General features: G+C 39.0%; 1 protein-coding gene across 1 annotated transcript; it reads left to right on the forward strand.

Annotated features, from left to right (window-relative positions):
• The first annotated feature begins 10,360 nt into the window (after nucleotides 1–10,360).
• Nucleotides 10,361–10,903, forward strand: LOC113305774 (glutamic acid-rich protein-like). Its single transcript, XM_026554778.1, has one exon. It carries the CDS (start codon nucleotides 10,361–10,363, stop codon nucleotides 10,901–10,903), a length of 543 nt encoding a protein of 180 aa, XP_026410563.1.
• The last annotated feature ends 11,899 nt before the right edge of the window (nucleotides 10,904–22,802 follow it).

Raw genomic sequence — 22,802 nt, forward strand, 5'->3', positions numbered from 1 at the left:
GGTTTCAAGCAACCGTTCACTATAAATAATGGGTTCATGTAAGCTATACGATTCATCCTTTGGAAAATTGGTGTAAGCTTCATAAGGTTATTTTTCACTACTTCCGTTCTTCATGAACAAGTGTGAGACAATAAGACTTTGTTTTGGGGATCACAAGGCACGAGTTAGTAATAATCTTCTTGATAGTTACACAACTTGTAATCTAGGTTAATTCAATAATTCTTGTCTATTCTAAGGTCATTCTCTCTTTGAAATCGCGGGGGTACCAAAATACACCACCACTTTTTTCTTTGGCAATCTGTGTGGACAAACTCAATACAACTCCGAGAATTATACTTAATCAAGGAATAATATCTAGAGTTATATCTCTGTCTCTTGCGGTTAGCATGTTTACATAAACAAATCCGTGAACCTAATCACAAAGAGATAACTTGGATGGTACCAAAGACCAATGTCCAAGAATCTATCAAGTCGTATAAAAACAAACTAGGTCGGATGTATCTACTATATATGACTGATCAACGTACAACCTGTGATATTTAAATTACAAAGATAGACAATATAATGCGGAAAAAGAAATAACATAGACACCAGAAGTTTTGTTAATGAGGGAACCGCAAACGCAGAAAACCCACAGGATCTAGTCCAGATTGAACACCAAACTATTAAGCATCTATAAACACTAGCCTATTACCAATTAACTTTGGACTGGAAGCAACCGTTCACTATAAATAAAGGAGGGATTTTGTGTTTCTCCCTCAAAAAAGATATCTAATTTGCATTACCCCTTTATAAATTACTGATAGGTGAAACCCCCTTTAACCTGGATGTGACGTTACTGCTCAGCTATGTTAGTACGTGCAATACACAAGTGTGCACTAAAAAAAGAATTAAATACAGAGAACCCGTGATACTCTCATCCCGACTTATAATCTGGACACATGCGGTAATCTGATCGATTAGATCTTATGTTCAAAAGTTGAACGGTTGATGTGAGTATAGATCTTTAACACGCACAAGCTTATGGATCTATTTCGAGGTCTCTGCCATTGATATAGTTGGTGAACAGAGGAGATTAAAGTGTATTTCTGTGATTGCATAATCTTAAGAACAATGGGTTCGTATCTATTTCGAATTTTGTAGCAAAGTGATCGAGTTTGTAAAGGATTTGGATGAGGTTTTTTATTAATACTTGAAACCAAGAAATTAGGGAAGAACATAGGACGATGTTGTTGTATGATTGAAAACAATGACTGCATTTTGGCTGTTTCATATCATTTCCGTCGCCATTGCTCTTTTTTTTTTTTTAAATTGTCTTTTCTGATTGGTTCTGTGATTAAGGTTAGAAAATTTCAAAAGTTGATCATTCAATCAATGGTTTGAAAATATTAATATTCGGAGCTTGTGGTATTTTCGTTATGCCGCCGGAGCTTGTGGTGCTTGATCCGCTCAACCTTTTACCATGGGTGTGAGACGATGCTGCCATTAATGGCGTATATGGTAAGAGTTTTGCAACACACAGAAGAGAGGAATCAGGGACCGTAAGATTAAATCTCCCATCTTCGAATTATTTTTTAATTATTTTTTAATAACACACGCGTGCTTTGCACGTGTTAACATAACTGAGCAGTCACGACACATCCAGGTTAATGAGGGTTTCACCTATTAGTAATTTATAAAGGGGTAATGCAAATTAGATATCTTTTTTGAGGGGGAAACACAAAATCCCCCTAAATAAAGGGTTCATGTAATCTATACAATCCATCCTTTGGAAAATTGGTGTAAGCTTCATAAGGTTGTTTTCCACTATTTTTGTTCTTCGTGAACAAGAGTGAGAATAAGATTTTATTTTGGGGATCACAAAGCACGAGTTGGTAATAATCTTCTTGATAGTTACACAACTTGTAATCTTAGATAATTCAATAATTCTTGTATATTCTAGGGTCATTCTCTTCTAATATAAGGCTATTCAAGAATTGTTGATCATAAACCCTAGGTTTGATATATTTCAGTTCACGATCGTATACCGACACTAGTTGGTCAAAATCTGGACTAGAAAGAAAACGTCAATAAATGTGTCTCATAAATTCTTTAAGAAGTTTTAACAAGATATCCTTTAGATTTACTCTAGTTGTTCTTGTTGCAAAATAATTAGGTTTCTCTTCCACTTTTGAAGAGTATAATAATCTCTCATCGACAAGTTTGTTTTGATATTACTTTTTTAGTAATTGTTCATAACAAACACAAAGATTTCCAAAACCTTGATTCACGTATAAAGGGAAATCAACCGGTGTTTTGTGAAAGAAAAATATCAAAAAGTATCAATGGTTTTATTGCATCTTCTAAAGAGAATTAACACACTGCCAGAGGATTTTTTATAGTAGCTTCTAAAGAGAACTTGTGTTTTGATAGAACATTTTCGAGAGTAGCTTCTAAAGAGAATTGGTGTTTTGCGAGAACATTTTCGAGAGTAGCTTCTAGAAGATTTACAAGAGGAGTTCCTAAAGGGAATTGGTGTTCTACTAGGAGTTTGGTGTAACAGCTTGTGTTCAAATCTGGACGAGTTCCCGGGGTTTTCTTCTTTTGCGGTTTCCTCGTTAACAAAATTTTGATGTGTCCTGCTTTACTTTTTACTTCCGCATTATATTTATGTTGATATAATTAAATAAAAAAAGTGAATAGATATTCAACTTAGACATACTGAGATGTTCTTGGATATTGATTTTTGAGATCGTCCAAGAATTATTCTATACAATCAGGTTCACAAATATTTGATCTAAATATTGATTGTACAAGAAGGATAAAATGTATATACATATTGTTCAAGGATCATTAAGTTGGTCCACTTGTTATTATATTAGGTTTTGTCTTATAGGTCCAAACGAAAAAGTTAGTGGTATGCTTGGTACCCACTGTGTTTTCAAGAAGAATCAAACTTGGTTTTAGGGAGGAAAGATGATAGAAAAGAGATATCGTAGTAACATGGGTTGTAAAATAATGTTGTGAGAGATTTTGTTTAGAATGACCGACTGTTAGTTTATTCATATATACAAAACTCTAATCTCAATTTGGTGAGATAAGGATGGAGTATTGTGAGGAACACTCCTTTCGTGGTTAAATAAAAAACCAAGGATGAGATGATCTTATTCCTTGATTCACGTAACCTGCTCGACCTACTGTTATCTTTAACAATGAGAAAAACAACTGATTTCTCACATAAGCATGTAGATGGGAAAAAATGATTTGCTGGTTTTTAGGGAAGTGAAGAGACGAGCTTGCGGACGAGACTCCTCAACCGAGCAAACTGCTTAACCTCACACAGATGCGATGCAAAGGGAGTGCTTGAATTCGAAAGATCAATCTTGTAGGACTCCGGGCTAAACCAAGTCAATGGCCGTTCCAGATTCAATTCGGTCACAAAGAGGGAGATGGGTTGATATGTAGAAGGGAAGCTGAGGATTGTGTGGGATCAATGATGATCAAGGATTGTGGATGTGTTGTGGGTTTCTTCAAGATTGATGAACTGCTGAGTGTTGAGTTCTGTGAATAAGTTTCAATCGAGTTGTTTCATAGACGAATGTTATCTTTTGTCCTCGATTTAGGACTTATTTATATTACCAGAATAATGAACACATTGATTCCTGTAAGTGTGACGGTTTCTTGAGTGAAAGAGTGGGAAAATGGGAGATCGTGGTGAAACCAGTTCCAGGTCGTGCGGAGACTTGGTTAATCGTCCACCCACTACTTTTCTAACTCCTTCAACCGTTTGCACGACTTACTCATATTTCTCACCGTGGATGAATCCACGTGCCGTAGGCCGCCAAACCAAAACCCTAATTAATATCCCCCATGTGACGTGATTGATGTCTCACGAATCGTGAAGTCTGCATGACAGACGTGTGTTTTAATTAGTCAGTTGTTGACTGTTTAGACAATGAGTCTAGGTTTTGATGAATTGAGCATGAGTGACGAATGATCAGTGATTCATGGATCGAACATGTCTGTTGAGACGTATAGTTCTTTGAATGGTGTTGACATTGCGCGTATTAGCAAAGATTGTAAATTCGACGACTGAGCATCGATTCAATGAATTAATGAATATTGATAGTTGGATCAATATTCAAGCAACTGAGCAAGTATTGCTCAATTCGAAAAATCACTGAATATTGATAGTTGGATCAATATTCGAGTAACTGAGCAAGTATTTCTCAATTCGACGAATTACTGAATATTGATAGTTGGATAGTTATTCGAGCAACTGAGCAAGTATTACTCAATTGGACGAATTATTGATAAATTACTGAGTATGATAGTTGGATCAATATTCGAGCAACTGAGCAAGTATTGCTCAATTCGACGAATTGCTGAATATGGATCAATATTCGAGCAACTGAGCAAGTATTGCTCAATTCGACGAATTATTTATTGGTGACGTGACCCAATAAAATATTAATTAAAATATTGGTAGACTACCGAATATTATATAATTAATTCCGTATGTTGATTGCTGGATCAACATAAATTTATTAGTGTTTGAACTTGCTCAGAATGATGATTTGTGGAGCGTTTGTTCGAAACCCTAATTTTTGATCAATTGTTCGTCAATTGATGAATTGCTGAAAATAGGTCATGAGTGAGGGAGGGACCGACCACATGGGATAATGGACGACCAGTGATACCCAATTTCTAGAGTGAGCGTGTACCAGGGTTCTGAGTTGACCAGTTGGTGAAAGAATAATGATTAAATGCCGGTTTCATCATTTATTAAAATAGTGCTCGTCTGAGCATTAGGTAAAGAAACCTAATTTATGGAGAAGTGAGGGACCGAACAAGAGGGCATGAAACCGTCCCTTGATGGTCGTGGGACCATCTGATGGTCGTTTGAGCAAATTCCAAGTTGGTTGGAAAGAGTTTGGACCCAATATGAGCAATCGAGAAAATTAGGTTAAAATTATAAGAATGTGTGGGACCGGCTCCTTGCAAGCCTTAGGGACGGCCTTGGTCGGTCAAGGAAGCATGCCCGTGTCACCATAACTCCCATGTCTCAGTCATGAGAGTTTCAGTATTTTCTGATGTGCGTTTGAGCAATATTTTGAATTTTCACAAGAGTTCGATCTTTGTCTGAAATTCTTGATTTTGCTCGAATGAGCAAGTAGAACTTTGATCGTTTGATCAATATTTGGAAAATATTAAAATAATGATATTTTAATATTTGGCATGAGTATCCTAGTCGGTCATGTGACCATTTTGACTTTTTTGCCTTTTCATGGTTTGAGCAATATTTGAGAAAATATGAAGAAACCATGATTTTTGCTCAAACGGAGGATTTTCATGAGATGAGGGTGTTAGAGCATTGCTCGGTCGAACTCGCATGCGTTGCTATCTCAACCATGTTTTTCAATGTTAGTGATCAAAACTATAAGTCTTGATTTATAGTCTACTATAGCTAAGTCTCGGACTAGGATAGAAAGTGTAGTTGAGCTCAAGGACTTCATGGCGATTCATCATACAAGAAGAAGAACTACTCAAGGAATCGGTGGAACTTCTCGACAAAAAGGTATGTGAAGACTTGAACTTATCTGTAACTCAAAAGTCTATCTACCCTATCTCCTACTTATTGAGACAAAAAGTCGTATGATATATATAGACTTAGATTATACACATTTGGTATTTCGAGCCGAGTATACCTCGCCTATCTATATCTCGAAATATGTGTTGGTAAGCGTTTCGCTTCGACCATGTTTATCTTTACCTAGTGACGTAAGTCATGATATGTTTCAATCACTTTGAAAATTGCTTTGACGAGAAATGGTGTACCAACTACATAACGCCCTTTAAGAATGTTTCAATGGTTGGAATGAGAGTTTAGATTACATAACCAATGATGGACATAAGTATTGTTGTGGAAACACGTACGTGCATAAGTCCTATCTCTTGAACCAAAGTTTGCGAACTTTGTTGATCAAGAGAAACCGGAAGAATGTCTTGTTGCCAAGTGCGAACTCAGTCCGCGAACTGCCGAACTTCTCATCCCGAGAAATTCTACTGGAGTTGACAAACTAGCTGCGTCCGCGAACCCAGTCTGCGAACCGGTGGAAAGTCTTTGCCGAGATTTTCTGCTGGAGTTTGTAAACTTTGCCCGGTTGTTTAAGTCCGCGAACCTAGTGTGCGAACTTAAGAAGGTTATATATCTGAAGATGATTTTTGAACTTAAACTTATAAATACTAAGGAATGCAATTTTCAAACCGTGGCGATAAAGTTCATGAACCGATTCGAGTGAATCAAATCATCTTTGCTTCAATTGTGTCTTGTGTAGTACATAAGATTTCCTTGCAATTGAACAACTCTCTAACTAGTTCATTTGAGTCATTTGAACTAGTTATGGTGAAGAATAATATGGTTGGTATGAAATGCTTATATGGCTAAACTTTTGGTTAACTATTGTTGAACCAACAATGTACACGTTTCGGTACGGTTAACAAACCTAGAAGTGTGCATTTCATTTGTGTATAACAAGCTAAGTTTTCGATCTAACGGTTGAGAAATATTAGCTTGAATCTAAATCAAGTTTTCATCTAATGGTGGATATTGTTTGCTTTGCGACCAAGGAGAAACCCTGATTTGAAAGACTATATAAGGGGACATCTAGCAACTCTGCAAAACTAATCCCCACACTTCACGTGTGATACTAGTTTGCGTGCTAGAGTCGTGTCTCTTTTAACCTTTGGTTTTCTCCTTCTAAAACCAGGTTAACGACTTAAAGACTTCATTGAGATTGTGAAGCCAGACCGATACTACTTTTATCATAGTTGTGTGATATGATCTTGCATCTTCTATCATACGAGTACAATGAGATTGATTGGCTTGAGATTAATATCTCCGATAGGCAAGATATAAAAAGTCGTCACAAACATCTTCCTCTTATTGTTTGTGATTCCGCAACATCTTGTGTCGCTACCATACGATTAAGATTGCTGTGAGGTGATTGATTTATCTAGGATGTTCTTCGGGAATATAAGACCGGATTATCAATTGGTTCATGTTCACCTTGATTATTATCAAAAGACGGAAAAAAACTTTAGGTTTTTTCTATGGGAGACAGATTGATCCTTTGATAGACTTGTCTATGTGAGACATATTTGTTTATTGTCAAAGCCTGCGATTTTGGGTCGTAGCAACTCTTAGTTGTGGGTGAGATCAGCTAAGGGAATCAAGTGCGCAGTATCCTGCTGGGATCAGAGGCGTAGGGAGTACAACTATAGTCCAGTCCGAAGTTAGCTTGGAGTAGGCTAGTATCTGTAGCGGCTTAATACAATGTGTGTTCAATCTGGACTAGGTCCCGGGGTTTTTCTGCATTTGCGGTTTCCTCGTTAAATTTTTTTCTTCTGGTGTCTGTGTTATTTCAGTTTCTGCATTATATTGTTTTATCTTTATAATTGAAATAATACAGGTTGTGCGTTAGATCATCAATTAGAGTAATCCAACCTTTGGTTGTAGATTGTCATTGATTGATCCTTGGATATTGGTCTTTGGTACCATCCAAGTTATTCCTTGTATTTGATTAGTATTCGTAGTTTCTGTTTGAGAAAATCAAATCAAGAGAGAGAGATATAAACTCGTTGATGAACTTTTAATTGATTGAGTCTTGTTGATTCTATTAAAAGTATATTCGAGTTTGTCCATACAGATTGTTAAGCGAAATATTGGGTGGTGTTGTTAGACCCCATCTTTTTCAGAGGGAAATAATAATTATGAAAACAAGGGATTGCAAGGTGTGGGACCTGCCACGGCTAGGACATGGCCGGCCGGCTAGGTAGCCCGGTCCGGCAACACCTTTCCCTATTTTATTATTTTTCATGAAACCGTGAAAATATGGAGAAACCGTGAATTTTGCTCAAACAAGGAAAGTTGCTTGAATGAAGGAGTTTCCATGAGTTCATGAAAATAAGAAAATAATAATAAAAAATAAAAGGAAGAGGTGTGGGGGACCAGCCATGGTGGCATGACCGGCCGGCCGGTGGGCCCGGTCCTTATGTGCCTTTTTATTATTTTTATATTATTTTCTCTCTTCTATTTTGTGTAGGATTCCTCATTTGTCCATAGTTTCGAATGCTCGTTCGTGCATCATTGTTGAGTACACTTGCACCATTTTATGAGGCTTACTCAGTAATAGTCCAGATGCCCGGTTGTTGAGTATTTATTACTAATTCATGAAATTCAGTAGAGAATGATTCATGAAACTGAGTAATAAAGGTGAGTAGTTATTTCAATCCATAAGATCATCCGTGGATTCGACCATGGATTCGGAATAATAAAATGAGCATTACCATCCCATAGGATCGTGGATTCGACTACAGAATCGGAGTAATAAAATTATCTATTACCATTCCATGAGATCAGCCGTGGATTCGATCATGAAATCAGAATAATGATATTATCTATTACCATTCCATGAGATCAGTCGTGGATTTGATCATGAAATCGGAGTAACGAGATAAAATAAATTATCTTCTAGGAATTCAGTGGTGAATGTCGCGGTAGAATTAATCCATTGCAGAAGGGATATTAGCCAGTTAAAGCGTCATACCCCTTCTGAAAGGTGCATAGTCAGGGAGAAGTGAGTGTTGCCGACAACCTGAAGGCATTTAGCCCTCTCAACAATTATTTATGGAGAGCCGCCTGAATCTATACACGGTCTCTCTACATAGTCAGGGAACAGTGAGTGTCACCGACGTCCTGAAGGCGTTAAGCTCTCAATCATACGAAGAACCACCCAATCGTTCTTCAATGTAGAGGGGGGTCTCTCTATGTAGTCAGGGAACAGTGAGTATAATCGCCCAATTATGTTATTCTACATAAAGGTCATGATGAAATGAGCAGCATCGAACGCTCCGAGGAGGCCTTTCGAGTGACATATGCATCATGGCTCGTAAAATATGAATCGTCACATGCGTTCCTGAAGCCGTGTCAGAAACATGCAGTATCATGATTTTACGATTTTGACCTTTGTCGAAAATCCACCATCAACATTAAGGCCCTTGCTTAGTGAGGGACAGTCATGTTCCGCAGTAAGCATTAGATGGTGATTTTTAGTCGACGAGATCAGTGGTTGAACTCGGTTGTACAAAGGTATTTCTAGAATCCCCGATTTGCTCCAATTGTGTCATGTACGAGCAAATGCACAGATAAGGACCCTGATAATATGATAGAGTGTGATTTCGTGAGTGCCGAGAGATGAAGCACTGCTGATTTGGTCGGTCGAAAGTCCAGTTTTGGTCGGTTTAGCGTTTGCGGGCCCAAGCCCAAAAAAGGAAATCCATGTTTTATCAGGTTTTGGAAATAAACTTAATATAAAAGGGAAGAAACCATAAAAAAGAGATTATTATTATTTACTTGAGCTACCGATCACCTTTTCCTTGATTTCTTCACGTCCGAGTAGCCAGAGGAGTAGGAGAAAGTTTTCGCCGGAAAAGCTGCCACCGGCGTTCCCGATCACCGGACGATCAACTTCCGGCCGATACCGACCAGGTGCGATTTTTTTTTTGTTCGTTCATGAGTTGTTCAAAATAAAATTCCATGTATGCATGTATGCGTAGGTTTTATGGAAATTTGTTGTTTTTGAAAATATATGTATGCCCGTTTGTTCGTTAGTTTAGGAAACGAGCAATAATCCCTAATATGAAAGAGATACATATATTATTGAATAGAATGATATAGTTGCAGTAGAGAAAATTTTGTTTATGAGGTTTCATAAAAAAAATCCAAATTTGTTTTCAAAGCATGAACTTTCACACAAATATCTTTAGGAAACGTATACTCGTTCGTAGTTAAAGCAATAAACAATAATCCTAAGATATTTTTGAAATTGACCTGCACTTCATGATAAAATTTTATTTGTGAACTTCTAAAATTTTATTTGGAATATGTGGACCTTCATAAAAATAGAAAAGACCTTTGTTTCATAGACGAATGCTCGCTTGAGAAAAAATAAGTTTTTTTTTGTTAACTTACGTAAAAAAAGTTTTTTTTTTTTTGATAAAAAATCAAATAGAAAATTGTTAGAGATAAACAATTGTATTTTATGAATTTATAACGTGTGTTTGTGATATAAAATCATGGAACGTTCACATTAAGAGTTTATGTGAATTGTTCATAGTTTCGTGAAAAGTCAAGTGTCGACTTTAAATAATGAGTGTTGCTCATCTCTGCAAGTTTTAAAAGAGTGAGCAAGATTTTCGAAGTTTTATGTTGTTATCACTAAGCTCGTGAAACCGTAAATAGGTAAGAATTAAGGATTACCATTTTTATTGTGAATTCGATATTAGCATATCTGTAATTGTGTGCTTCTGGTTCCAGATAATGGTGACTTCCAGCAGCAGTGATTATGATTATGATTCTTCTTCTAGCTCTTCTGAAGAGGATTCCAAGATTTATGTGTCCAAAGCACGTGCCAAGACAGATCATGCTAAGGAGATAGTGAATAGCATGCCTCTCAACGATCTAAAAGTTGCTCGTGATGAGTTCTTGAAGAGGAAATCCAGGGAGGAGATAATAGTTGATTATTGGGAGAAAAGGCGTAGAATTCAGCGAAAAATACTAGAAGATGAGGAGAAACTGCGATCTCGTCCTGATGGTATAGCGTCAGACTCATATGTTGAAGAAGAGGAACCCGTGTGGGAGCCGATGGAACGCAGAAGTAAGCCATATCCACCGCACAGGGAGATTGAGAGACTGGTTAAGGCTGATCTCCAAGATGAACGTGATGAAGAAGACTACTGGGACGCAATATATGGCGATCTCAAGGAGGAAGAATTCCCTAGTTCGGACAGTGATTCCGAGAAAGAGTCTGAAGAGGATTACATGGACGATGATGACAATGAATCCGACGATTCTGATGATTAGTATTGCTTGCAAATATTTCTGAGATCATTTATTTTCTATTGAAATAGATATTATCCCATTATTTGAGCGGTTTGGCTGTAGAGATATTCAAAGATTATTATTTATATTTTTTGAACAATCCTTTATCGCATCCTCTACCCCATTCTTTGCATGCCTTCAATTGGATGAACCCATATCCACTTGTGTGAAAGTTAGTCGTGATCTTCGAAAGTATGACTGCACGAGCAAACCGAGGAATCACAATTCACACAAATAATAAATTTATGTTAAAATATTGACTGCACTTGGTTAGACCATCAGTCCCCAGTATTGTCGTTCTTGTTCCATATCACCAACGGAATCCAGTTTGAGATCCAGAGTCTCAGTAGAAATCGCAACTAATTTGACCATTCGTAGAAGATAAGTATCCGCCGTCTTCTGTTTTGACTTTCAAAACTTAGGGTTTTTCTATTTATACGACACATCTTATTCTCCTCCTGTATATTTATCAGAAGAAATTTTGATCACGATCATACCTCTCATCATCACCATGTCTGGTAGCAGTGCTTCTTCTCAAAACAGGTCTCTGGTAAACCGTGAGGTTGGGACGTCCATCTTGGTAAGTTGCACACTTTCTTTTATTTTCATGTAGTCATAATTGCTGACTGAAGAAAATAATTTGTTGCAGGGCAATCAGGGGAATCGACTTCCTTCTTCCTCTTACAGTTTAAGGCCTAAGCGGACTGTTAAAGCTCCTGCTCGTTATAGGCCTAATCGTGCTACTACTGGAACATCTTTGAGTCTCTGACTGAAAATTTCTTTCGATCAAGCGTTTTTCCAATTTCACTGAAATTGAACGTTTCTGCAGGTTGATGTTCATGTCGTCGTCGATGCTAGAAAGAGAAGAAATGGAAAGTCCGTTGTTACGGATGATGATGATGTTGATAACCATGCTGAAAAAAACTCAAACAACTCTGTAGATGCTGATTCCAGGGTTTCTGTTCGTGAGTACCCAGCGGCTGGACTCTCATTCGATACTCCCATGGTCAACGTTTGTCCGAACAATCAACTCGTTGGCGGTTTCATCGTTCCTAAGTGTCACGCATCCCTTTACACAAGAATTTGGAGGAACTATGGACACATTTCTACCACTAAAGTGTGGAGAGGTTTTTTGCCAACTTTATTGACTACAGTTGCTGGATTATTGCCCATTATTGACGAGATGAACAAAATAAACCTGCAGATGTCAAAAACGAAGAGCTGCACAGATGGGATGATATGATCTCGAAATGTGAGGTCTTGCAGTTCAATATAAGCTGGTTTCATCGTCGACTCGATATCATCAAGGTTGATAGAGCAGTTGCTGCTGCAAATATAATTTCTGCTACGTCTGCCATCATAAAAGAGGAGAATGCACTTTCTCTGGATTCGGCAAGGGTTGAGAAATCTGTCCAGGATTTGAGAGTGAGGAATGAAAAATTTCAAACGAGGCTCGACATGGCTTTCAGTAAGAATTATTTTTTGTTGGATGGTTTGCTCTGAGTGAGCATTCGAGAGAGATTTTTCTTGTTAGATTGAGACTTGTTTAATAAAGTAGATGATTGGAAGAATTTTGTGAGATTCATGAAATTTTTTAATTTTGAACGACTGAGCATATTGCATATTCTTTTAAGGAATATAAATTACATTTTAAAATTCAACATATAATTGTTTGCTGATCGTTTAAGCATAATTTTTCTTGAGCCACTTTCCACTGATGATGTTCCCCTCCACTCCTCCATTAACAACTAAGATTTTGTAATATCCACTGGATACTGCTTTGATGATTACATAAGGCCCTTCCCATTTCGGAGAGAACTTGGGAGCGGACATGTCCTGTTGAATATGCTTTGTTGTTTTCAAAACCAAATATCCTACTTGAAATGTTCAAGGTCTTACCTTTTTGTTGTATGCTTTGGAAACCCTTTGTTTGTAGGTTTCCACGTGTCTTTCTACCTTGGCCCTTCTTGAATCGAGCATGTCCAATTCAACAATTCTTGAATTAGACACTTTAGCTTCATCCCACTGCACTCAACTAGCCGCCGCGATTCTTGCAGAGGGAATTTTGATCTCAGCTGGGAGAATAACATCAGTTCCATAGACGAGAGAATACAGTGAAGTCCCGATTGAACTTCTTGGTGCAGTGAGGTAGGCCCATAAAGCCAAGGGAAATTACTCATGCCGCGTTCGTGGATTGTCATGAACTGTTCTACTACGAATCCGGATCAAGTTTTTGTTGGTGCTCTCCGCTGGTCCGTTTCCTTGGGGATAGTAAGGTGTGGAGAAAATCTGTTTGATTCTATATCCCTCGAGTAATTCTGCAACATGTTTGTTGGCAAAAGAAGTTCCATTATTCGTGATGATATGTTTAGGAACGCCGAACCTACATATAATGCATTCTTTGATGAAAGATGCAATTGTGACTCCAGTGGTGCTCGAAGAGGAATAACTTCGACCCATTTGGAGAAATACTCCGTTGTTGTGATGATGTATTCATGCTGCTTCGAAAATGCTGGATTGATTTTTCCAATGATATCCAGTCCCCAGATGTAGAAGGGCCATGGACTGCTCACATAATGTAATGGAAGACAAGGAGTGTGAATGAGGTTACCATGAACTTGGCATTGATGACATCTCCGAACATAGGCAGCTGCATCGTCTTCCACAGTTGGCCAATAATATTTCTCATGAATTTGGAGAAATAATTTCTCTTTCCTTGGCGTTCACCTTCGTGCATCTCTTTCAAGATTGTAGGAATTTCATGTTCGTCCAAGCATCTTAGAAGGTTCCCGCCAAAGCTTTTGCGATAAAAATACCTTCCAAGTACACAAAACGTTTGGCCCTCTGGGTGAGTTTGATCGCTCCTTTCTTCTCTGATGGAAGATCGTTGTCACGAAGATACTTTATGTAAGGTTCTCTTCAGTCCCCCAGTGTGTTGGATCGTTAGAACCTCCAAATGATGAGGTGGTGTCTGGCAATTAGCACGGGACCCTTGTAACATTCTCGACTGAGCCTCCATGGAGGGCCAATAGTACTCGAGTCTTTTAAGCCTTCTGTAAAGTGTGACTACCAGGGTTTGTCCGCATATTTCCTCATGTATGTGTTTGAGTTTCTCTCTCGCTTCATCATATCCAAGGCATCGTGACAAGGATCCATCAGGATTGCGATAATATAATGCTCCATGTAGCAGAAAAAAGTTCTTCAACTCCTTGAGGATGTTTTTCCCTTCCGTAAGAGAGCTGCTCACTTCATGAATGATGGGTGCCCGCCAGTTACTCGACTGAGCATCTTCGACTTGAGTAAGCTAGGTGGATGATACAGAACGTCTTTTCACAGTGATGGACTTCTCTGACCCTTCAAACTGCAACTTGGACGCAAGAGTCGCTAGAAAATCACCGTGTCTGTTGTTAGTGCGGACAGTATGCACAATGGTTGCATCGGCAAAGTGAGCCAATAGTCGTTATGCTTCGGCCCTAAATGGAGAAAGTGTTACTTCTTTGAGAGAATACACGCCATTCATTTAATTGACCAACAATTTTGAGTATCCTCTTATCTCCACTTGCTTGGCCAAAGATAATCCCAGAAGGAAAGCTTCGTATTCTGCCGAATTTTTGGTGCAGTGGAAATCCAGCTTGAACGAATGTGAGAAAACCTCACCTGATAGAGATACTAGTACACCCGCACCGCCAATATCATTGCTCGGAGTGGCGGATCCATCAAAGTACAATAGCCATGTTTCTTCCTAAAATATTGAGATCTCTGGAAACTCACCGGGCACTTCTTCATGCATCATTGTGATGTCTTCTCCAGGGAAAGCGACAAGTAAGTCTGCAACTGCTTTCCCCTTGATTGCTCTAGGCGGAATACATGGTATGTCAAACTCTGACATCTGAAGTATCCATTTTGCCGGTCTCCCAATTAGTGCGGGCTTCGACAGTAAGAATTTTATGGGACCGACTTTGGCCACCAGCACAACGCTGTTTGATAGTAGATAATGCCTGAACTTATGGATCGCATGAACCAATGCAAGACACGCTCTTTCAGCTTTTGGGTATCGGAGTTGAGCATCCCTCATAGTACGACTGAAGTAGTAGATTGTGCGTTCGATGCCTTCTTCATCTTCTTGAGCGAGAAGTGCTCTGATAGCGACGTCACTGGAAGCTGTGTAAAGTATTAATGGCCGTCCTTGCACTGGAAATTTCATGACAGCAGGTGATAATAGTATTTCCTGTATTTTCTGAAATGCCTCTTGTTGAACGGTCGTCCATGTAAAACTTGCTCCTTTCTTCAGCAGAGGAGTGAACGAAGAAATGAGTTGAGCCAACCCAGGAATAAAACGCCGAATATAATTTACCTTGCCCATAAAACTATGGAGCTCTTTCACGGTGCGTGGAGGAGGCATGGTAGTGATGGATTTTGTCTTGTCTGGATCGACCTTGATTCCTTCTGCAATGACCAGGAATCCTAGGAACTTTCCGGAGGAAACACCAAAAGCACACTTCAGAGGATTCATCTTTAACTTATACTCACTGCATCTTTCAAAAACTTGCCTCAGAATTTCTAGGTGGGATGCTCGAGTTTTCGATTTCACCACCACATCGTCGACATAATCTTCCACTTGCTTGTGCATCATGTCGTGGAATATCGCGTTCATGGCTCGTTGATAAGTGGCTCTTGCATTCTTCAAGCCGAAAGGCATCACCATGTAATGAAAGTTTACGATGGGAGTTCGGAACGCAGTCTTGTTATCATCATTTTCGTATATCTTGATTTGGTTGTATCCCCTGTAACCGCCCATGAAGGAGAACATGTCGTGACCATTGGTTGCATCAACGAGCATATCAATGTTGGGTAAAGTAAAATCATCCTTCGGGCAATATTTTTTCAGGTTCCTGAAGTCCACACAACATCGTACTTGACCATTCTTCTTCTTAACTGGGATAATGTTTGCCAGCCGTGTTGGATGTTGAATGGGTCTGATGAACCCTACTGTTAGTAGCTTCTGGATTTCGATTTTGATTTGTTCCTCAACATCATGTCTGAATTTCCTTGGCGGTTCCGTGACATGTTTGGAACCGAGAGTGATGTGCAGATGATGAGTGACTAATTTGTCATCTAGGCGGGGCATCTCTTCGTACGTCCAAGTGAAGATATCTTGATACTCTTTCAACAGACCTATAAATCCTTCTCGTTCTTCAGATAAGAGATCAGAACTGATTAAAATCGGCTTTGGGTTTTCATCAGTTCCGATGTTGATAGTATCAAGGTTGTCAATTGAGGAATCTGCGCCATCTTGCAGCTGTCGTGGTGCATTTCGAATTTCTTCATCGGGTGATTGCTCACTCTGGCATGATTCTTCAGGGAGGGGAGACTTTTTATCGACCTCCCCTGTTAATTGCTAATCTTTTAGACGGAGATAAATGACTCTCCCTTCTGCATCATAATCAATAATAAAATTGGACTTTTTATGAGTCGTACCTTGACCCTGACGACGCTTGAGCGGTGTGGTAGACGGTTTGACGGATTTAGCATTTGTTGATGATGTTTTGTCAGTTTTCTCAATAGATTTCCAACTTGGGAGTGGAGTACCGCAGATCTTGCTTGGAGGTTCGGGGATGCTCTTTAGAGATTCCAGGAACTCAGCATCATAAACCGGAGCGTAAGGAGACACTGAAGCTGGGATGCGGACAATTTTGCTGTTGAACAAAGCTTTCATAAATTGATGGTACGTCGAAGGAACAACCTTATTGTCATGAAGCCACAGTCTCCCGAGTATCATGTAATAATCAAGGTCTTTCTCGACACATGAATCTTGACAGTGGATTGAATCGGCCCTACTTTCAGATCCACATAGACATACACGTATGTGTGACTCTGGCTTCCTTCAAAACCCGTCACCAATATGGAATGATGAACGATCTTTCTTTGCGGAACTTTGGCCTCTTTGAGAGTCTTCATAGTGATGAGATTTTTAGAAGCACCTGTATCGATGAGAACTATCCTGAATTCGGAATCCTTAATAGAAGCAGTTACAAACGGGGCTCGGTTATGTCCTTCCTCCGCCATTCGGTCTTCCTCAGTGAAGGTGATGTTGTTGATCGAAGGTTCAGATACCATGGACACTTGTTCGACCACCAGAGATGTTGGAACTATTCACGCGTCAAATGATATTTTGTTGAGTGCGGCAAACGTGTTCGTACGCCGATCTCTGGAGAAATGCAGGAGTTCACGTAGATTCTCAATTAAATGTGTGACCTCCTGTTCCACCGGCTTTTCATAAGTGGTGAAGTTGTTGGCTCGAGGATGATCATCGGTTGAGGGATTAACCATCAGCGTCGGAATATCTTGAGCAGGGGCACCGCTCAAATATGATGTCAGTCTGACGAGAAAATTCAATATTTTGTTCAACGTCTCTTTCGTCAGGTCCATGTTCCTTGTATGAATCTCCTATACTCGTGCCAAGTCGATCAAGGTCGGGATTTCCGCATCGACTGTTCCATTGGATAGAGTGTTCGAAGGAGGAACATTTCCAATCAAAAGATTCTGACTGGATTTCGAGGTAGTTAAGTTAGACCTAAGACCAACCATCTTGTGAAAATTTGGGATTGCTACCGAGAGATTAATCTCCCATTGTGGTCGCCAATATGTAGATGGGGAAAAACGATTTGCTGGTTTTTAGGAAAGTGAAGAGGCGAGCGTGTGGACGAGACTCCTCAACCGATCAAACTGCTTAACCTCACACAGATGCACTGCAAAGGGAGTGCTTGAATTCGAGAGATCAATCTGTAGGACTCCGGCCTAAACCAAGTCAATGGACGTTCCAGAGTCAATTCGGTCACAAAGAGGGAGATGGGTTGATCTGTAGGAAGGAAGCTGAGAATTGTGTGGGATCAATGATGATTAAGGATTGTGGATGTGTTGTGGGTTTCTGCAAGATTGAAGAACTGCTGGTGTTGAGTTCTGTGAATAAGTTTCAATCGAGTTGTTGCGCAGACGAATATTTTCGTGAAAAACGAATGTTGTCTTTTGTCCTCGATTTAGGACTTGTTTATATTGCCAGAATAATGAACACATTAATCCCTGTAAGTGTGATGATTTCTTGAGGAAAAGAGTGGGAAAATGGGAGATCGTGGTGAAACCAGTTCCAGGTCGTGCGGAGACTTGGTTAATCGTCCACCCACTACTTTTCTAACTCCTTCAACCGTTTGAACGACTTACTCACATTTCTCATCGTGGATGAATCCACGTGCCATAGGCCGTCAGACCAAAACCCTAATTGATATCACTCCATGTGACGTGATTGATGTCTCACGAATCGTGGAGTCTGCATGACAAACGTGTGTTTTAATTAGCCAGTTGTTGACTGTTTAGTCAGTGAGTCTAGGTTTTGTTGAATTAAGCATAAGTGAAGAATGCTCAGTGATTCATGGATCAAACATATCTGTTGAGACGTATAGTTCTCTGAATGATGTTGACATTACGCGTATTAGCAAAGATTGTAAATTCGACGACTGAGCATCGATTCGATGAATTACTGAATATTGATAGTTGGATCAATGTTCAAGCAACTGAGCAAGTATTGCTCAATTCGAAAAATCACTGAATATTGATAGTTGGATCAATATTCGAGCAACTGAGCAAGTATTGCTCAATTCGACGAATTACTAATAAATTACTGAATATTGATAGTTGGATCAATATTCGAGCAACTGAGCCAGTATTGCTCAATTCGATGAATTATTTATTGGTGACGTGACCCAATAAAATATTAATTAAAATATTGGTAAACTACCAAATATTATATAATTAATTCCACATGTTGATTGCTAGACCAACATAAATTTATTACTGTTTGAACTTGCTCAGAATGATGATTTGTGGAGCGTTTGTTCGAAACCCTAATTTTTGATCAATTGTTCGTCAATTGATGAATTGCTGAAAATAGGTCATGTGGGAGGGAGGGACCGACCACATGGGATAATGGAAGACCATGTGATGCCCAATTTCTAGAGTGAGCGTGTACCAGGGTTCTGAGTTGACCAGTTGGTGAAAGAATGATGATTAAATGCCGGTTTCATCATTTATTAAAATAGTGCTCGTCTGAGCATTAGGTAAAGAAACCTAATTTATGGAGAAGTGAGGGACCGAACAAGAGGGCATGAAACCGTCCCTTGATGGTCGTGGGACCATCTGATGGTCGTTTGAGCAAATTCCAAGTTGGTTGGAAAGATTTTGGACCCAATATGAGCAATCGAGCAAATTAGGTTAAAATTATAAGAATGTGTGGGACCGTCTCCTTGCAAGCCTTAGGGCCGGCCTTGGTCGGTCAAGGAAGTATTCCCGTGTCACCATAATGTCCATGTCTCAGTCCCGAGAGTTTTAGTATTTTCTGATGTGCGTTTGAGCAATATTTTAAATTTTCAGAAGAGTTCGATCTTTGACTGAAATTCTTGATTTTGCTCGAATGAGCAAGTTGAACTTTACTCGTTTGATCAAAATTTGGAAAATATTAAAATAATGATGTTTTAATATTTGGCGTGAGTAGCCTAGTCGGTCATGTGACCATTTGACTTTTTGGCCTTTTCATGGTTTGAACAATATTTGAGAAAATATGAAGAAACCATGATTTTTGCTCAAACAGAGGAGTTTCATGAGATGATGGAAATAATAATTATAAAAACAAGGGATTGCAAGGTGTGGGACCGACCACGACTAGGGCATTGCCGGCCGGCTAGGTAGCCCAGTCCCGCAGCACCTTTCCCTATTTTATTATTTTTCATGAAACCGTGAAAATATTGAGAAATCGTGAGTTTTGCTCAAATAAGGAAAGTTGTTTGAATGAAGGAGTTTTCATGAGTTCATGAAAATAAGAAAATAATAATAAAAAATAAAGAGAAGAGGCGTGGGGACCGGCCATGGTGGCATGACCTGTCGGCCGGTTGGCCCGGTCCCTAGACGCCTTTTTAATTTTTATATTATTTTCTCTCTCCTGTTTTGTGTAGGATTCCTCATTTATGCATATTTCCGAATGCTCGTTCGTGTATTTGGGTGCTTGTTCGTGCATCATTGTTGAGTACACTTGCACCATTTTATGGGGCTTACTCAGTAATAGTCCAGACGCCCGGTTGTTGAGTATTTATTACCAATTCATGAAATTTAGTAGAGAATGATTCATGAAACTGAGTAATAAAGGTGAGTAGTTATTTATTATCAATCCATAAGATCAGCCGTGGATTCGACCATGGATTCAGAATAATAAAATGAGCATTACCATCCCATAAGATCGTGGATTCGACTACAGAAGTGGAGTCATAAAATTATCTATTACCATTCCATGAGATCAGCCGTGGATTCGATCATGAAATCAGAGTAATGAGATTATCTATTACCATTCCATGAGATTAGCCGTGGATTCAATCATGAAATCGGAGTAATGAGATAAAATAGATTATCTTCTAGGAATTCAGTGGTGAATATCGCGGTAGAATTAATCTATTGCAGAAGGGATATTAGCCAGTTATAGCGTCATACCCGTTCTGAAAGGTGCATAGTCAGGGAGAAGCGAGTGTTGCCGACATCCCGAAGGTGTTTAGCCCTCTCAACAACTATGTACGGAGAGCCGCCTGAATCTATACGCGGTCTCTTGATAAGCATGTAAATGTTATATTTTATACCCATATTTGTATTAGCTAGACTCGAGACTAATGACACCATTTTAATGCTTTTGTAGAAAGTACAGAGAAATCCAATCTCGGAACGATAATCTCTTAAAGTTGGAAGTTTAACTGGCTTTCGCATCTGGGGACACCAGAGGCGACCCTAATTTATCACGGGCAGCAAACATTGGCATTTTATCTAGTCGCTCCACAAGGACACAAAGGTTTCTGTTTTGTATGGCAAACACCAGATAAATAAAACTGGAATCTCAAGGCTTGATACAGTGGAGTTGCCGTACAGTCGATGAAGCAATGAAGTAATGATGAATGGAGATGATGTTCACAGCAACAACAATGGTATTTGGGGGTTTGATGTTAATGGAGAATCAGATCGGGAACAGTCCACAAGGGGTTTGTTGATGGTCGTTTTGCTGGTGGCAATGGGATTTGTCTGCATGTCAAGAGAAGAATAGAAAGTTCATTCTGCTCAACAGCAACAGCGATGGCATATGGAGTTTATATGCTTCTCGAGATTGGATCTAAAGAAGAACTGTGGTGATTAATTCGTCCACGAACTGAATGGAGAAGAAGATGGGTTCTTACCCAATTTTGGTCGTGATTAAATGATGACTGTATAGGAGGCTTTGGACGTGCATGGAATTGGAGATTCTCATGGGTTTATGGATGGAATCTGTTTGAAGTGGGTTGGCTGGCTTGAGCTGTGCAGTCGATCGAGGAAAGTTTGTTTCTGTCAAAGAAAGTTAAGTCTTGAGAACGAGAGATTGGTTGAGCACTGAACTGCGGAGTTGTAGCTGAGATGGATAATAACTTTGTGTGGTGGCTGAGAGCTCAGACGTGAGTGGAGATGATTGAAGCTTCGTATAGAATAGCGATGGCTGAACACAGATGATGAAGAATCAAATGGATGGGTTTGTACCAGGGTGTTGGTTCGAATGAAGATGGTTATGACCTGAATTGATCTTGGCTGAGCAGTGGAGATGGAGACTTCGAACTGATACCGTGGAAGGTGGTTGAACTGGTAACTGTGACTCATTCATGTCGCAGTAGGGAAGACGAACAAAGGTTCTGTATGTCCGGTTGGTTTGAATGTGTAGAGGAGAATTTTGCTGTGATCGTAGCCGGCGGATGCAAAGAGATCGGACGGATAGAATGGAACTGGTGTTGTAGTCGATATTGGAAAGAAGGTAGATTTGGAGTCCACTGGAGTTTTGGGCTGGGCCTTGGCAACTGTCGCTAGGTCTCGATGGAACTTTTTGGTAGCATCAGAGGAGCCGCAACTAGTTTTGCCTCACAAATAGTTTTGCCTCGTTATTTGATAGTTCATGTTTGGGTTGAATCCTTTGATGGGTTATGCTTAGAAGAATCAGATACAATTTGTGAATCAATAATTTAGTTTCGTACAACTTTCTCGCTAACACAATTTGATGGTGCTTGATCGAATTATAGATAGTGGTAAATAGAGTTGTCGTTCACTCGGACTTGATGAGATTGATTTTAAGAATTAATAAACTAAAATAAAAGAAAAATATATACAAAATATTGTCACAAGATGAAGAGAGTTACTGGGACTAGGATTTCGTCGAATTCATAACATAGGGTTCGATTTATTTATTCTCAACAATTAAAGCTCAATAGATAAAATTAACATGGAATCTAATTTTGCCAAGGTAGATTCTCTAAAGATTAGTTGTAAATCCTAAACATGATGTATCAAAACACTTAAGCTAAGCATACTTCATCAAATTAAATGACAACCAATTAATTCAAATCATAATTCAATTAAAATTATGCAAAAGTCTTAAAAAGAATTAAATAATTTTACCCATGTATGACACTCGTCTTTCTCCGTCGTCCCAGTGTTGGGGATTAGCTCATCACGTCGAAAACACACTTAAAATATTTATTCATGGCTCAAAAAGTGGTTTACAAATGATGAAAATGTGAGAAAATTATTAAAGCAGTGATTTTCTTTTCTCTCCCAAAACTCCCCGTCCAAATGTGCTCTCTAGCTCTCTATTTATACACACAAATACACATCACTCAAATATATTCTTGCATAACTCCAAAATCTTCTTCTTTTTAATTAAAAATATCTTCAAGAATTTTTGCTTCTCTTTATTCTATATATGTCTTTACTAAACCCATATTTTCTTTAATTCGTAGAATAAAATCCAAGATAAAATCTTCTAAGGATATCTTTCTTG

The sequence above is a fragment of the Papaver somniferum genome, chromosome 8 (assembly GCF_003573695.1).
Source record: "Papaver somniferum cultivar HN1 chromosome 8, ASM357369v1, whole genome shotgun sequence".
NCBI lineage: Eukaryota > Viridiplantae > Streptophyta > Magnoliopsida > Ranunculales > Papaveraceae > Papaver > Papaver somniferum.

Bases quoted from the DNA above. Each gene is read 5' to 3' on its own strand.
- LOC113305774 (XM_026554778.1), top strand. From the start codon at position 10,361: ATGGTGACTTCCAGCAGCAGTGATTATGATTATGATTCTTCTTCTAGC.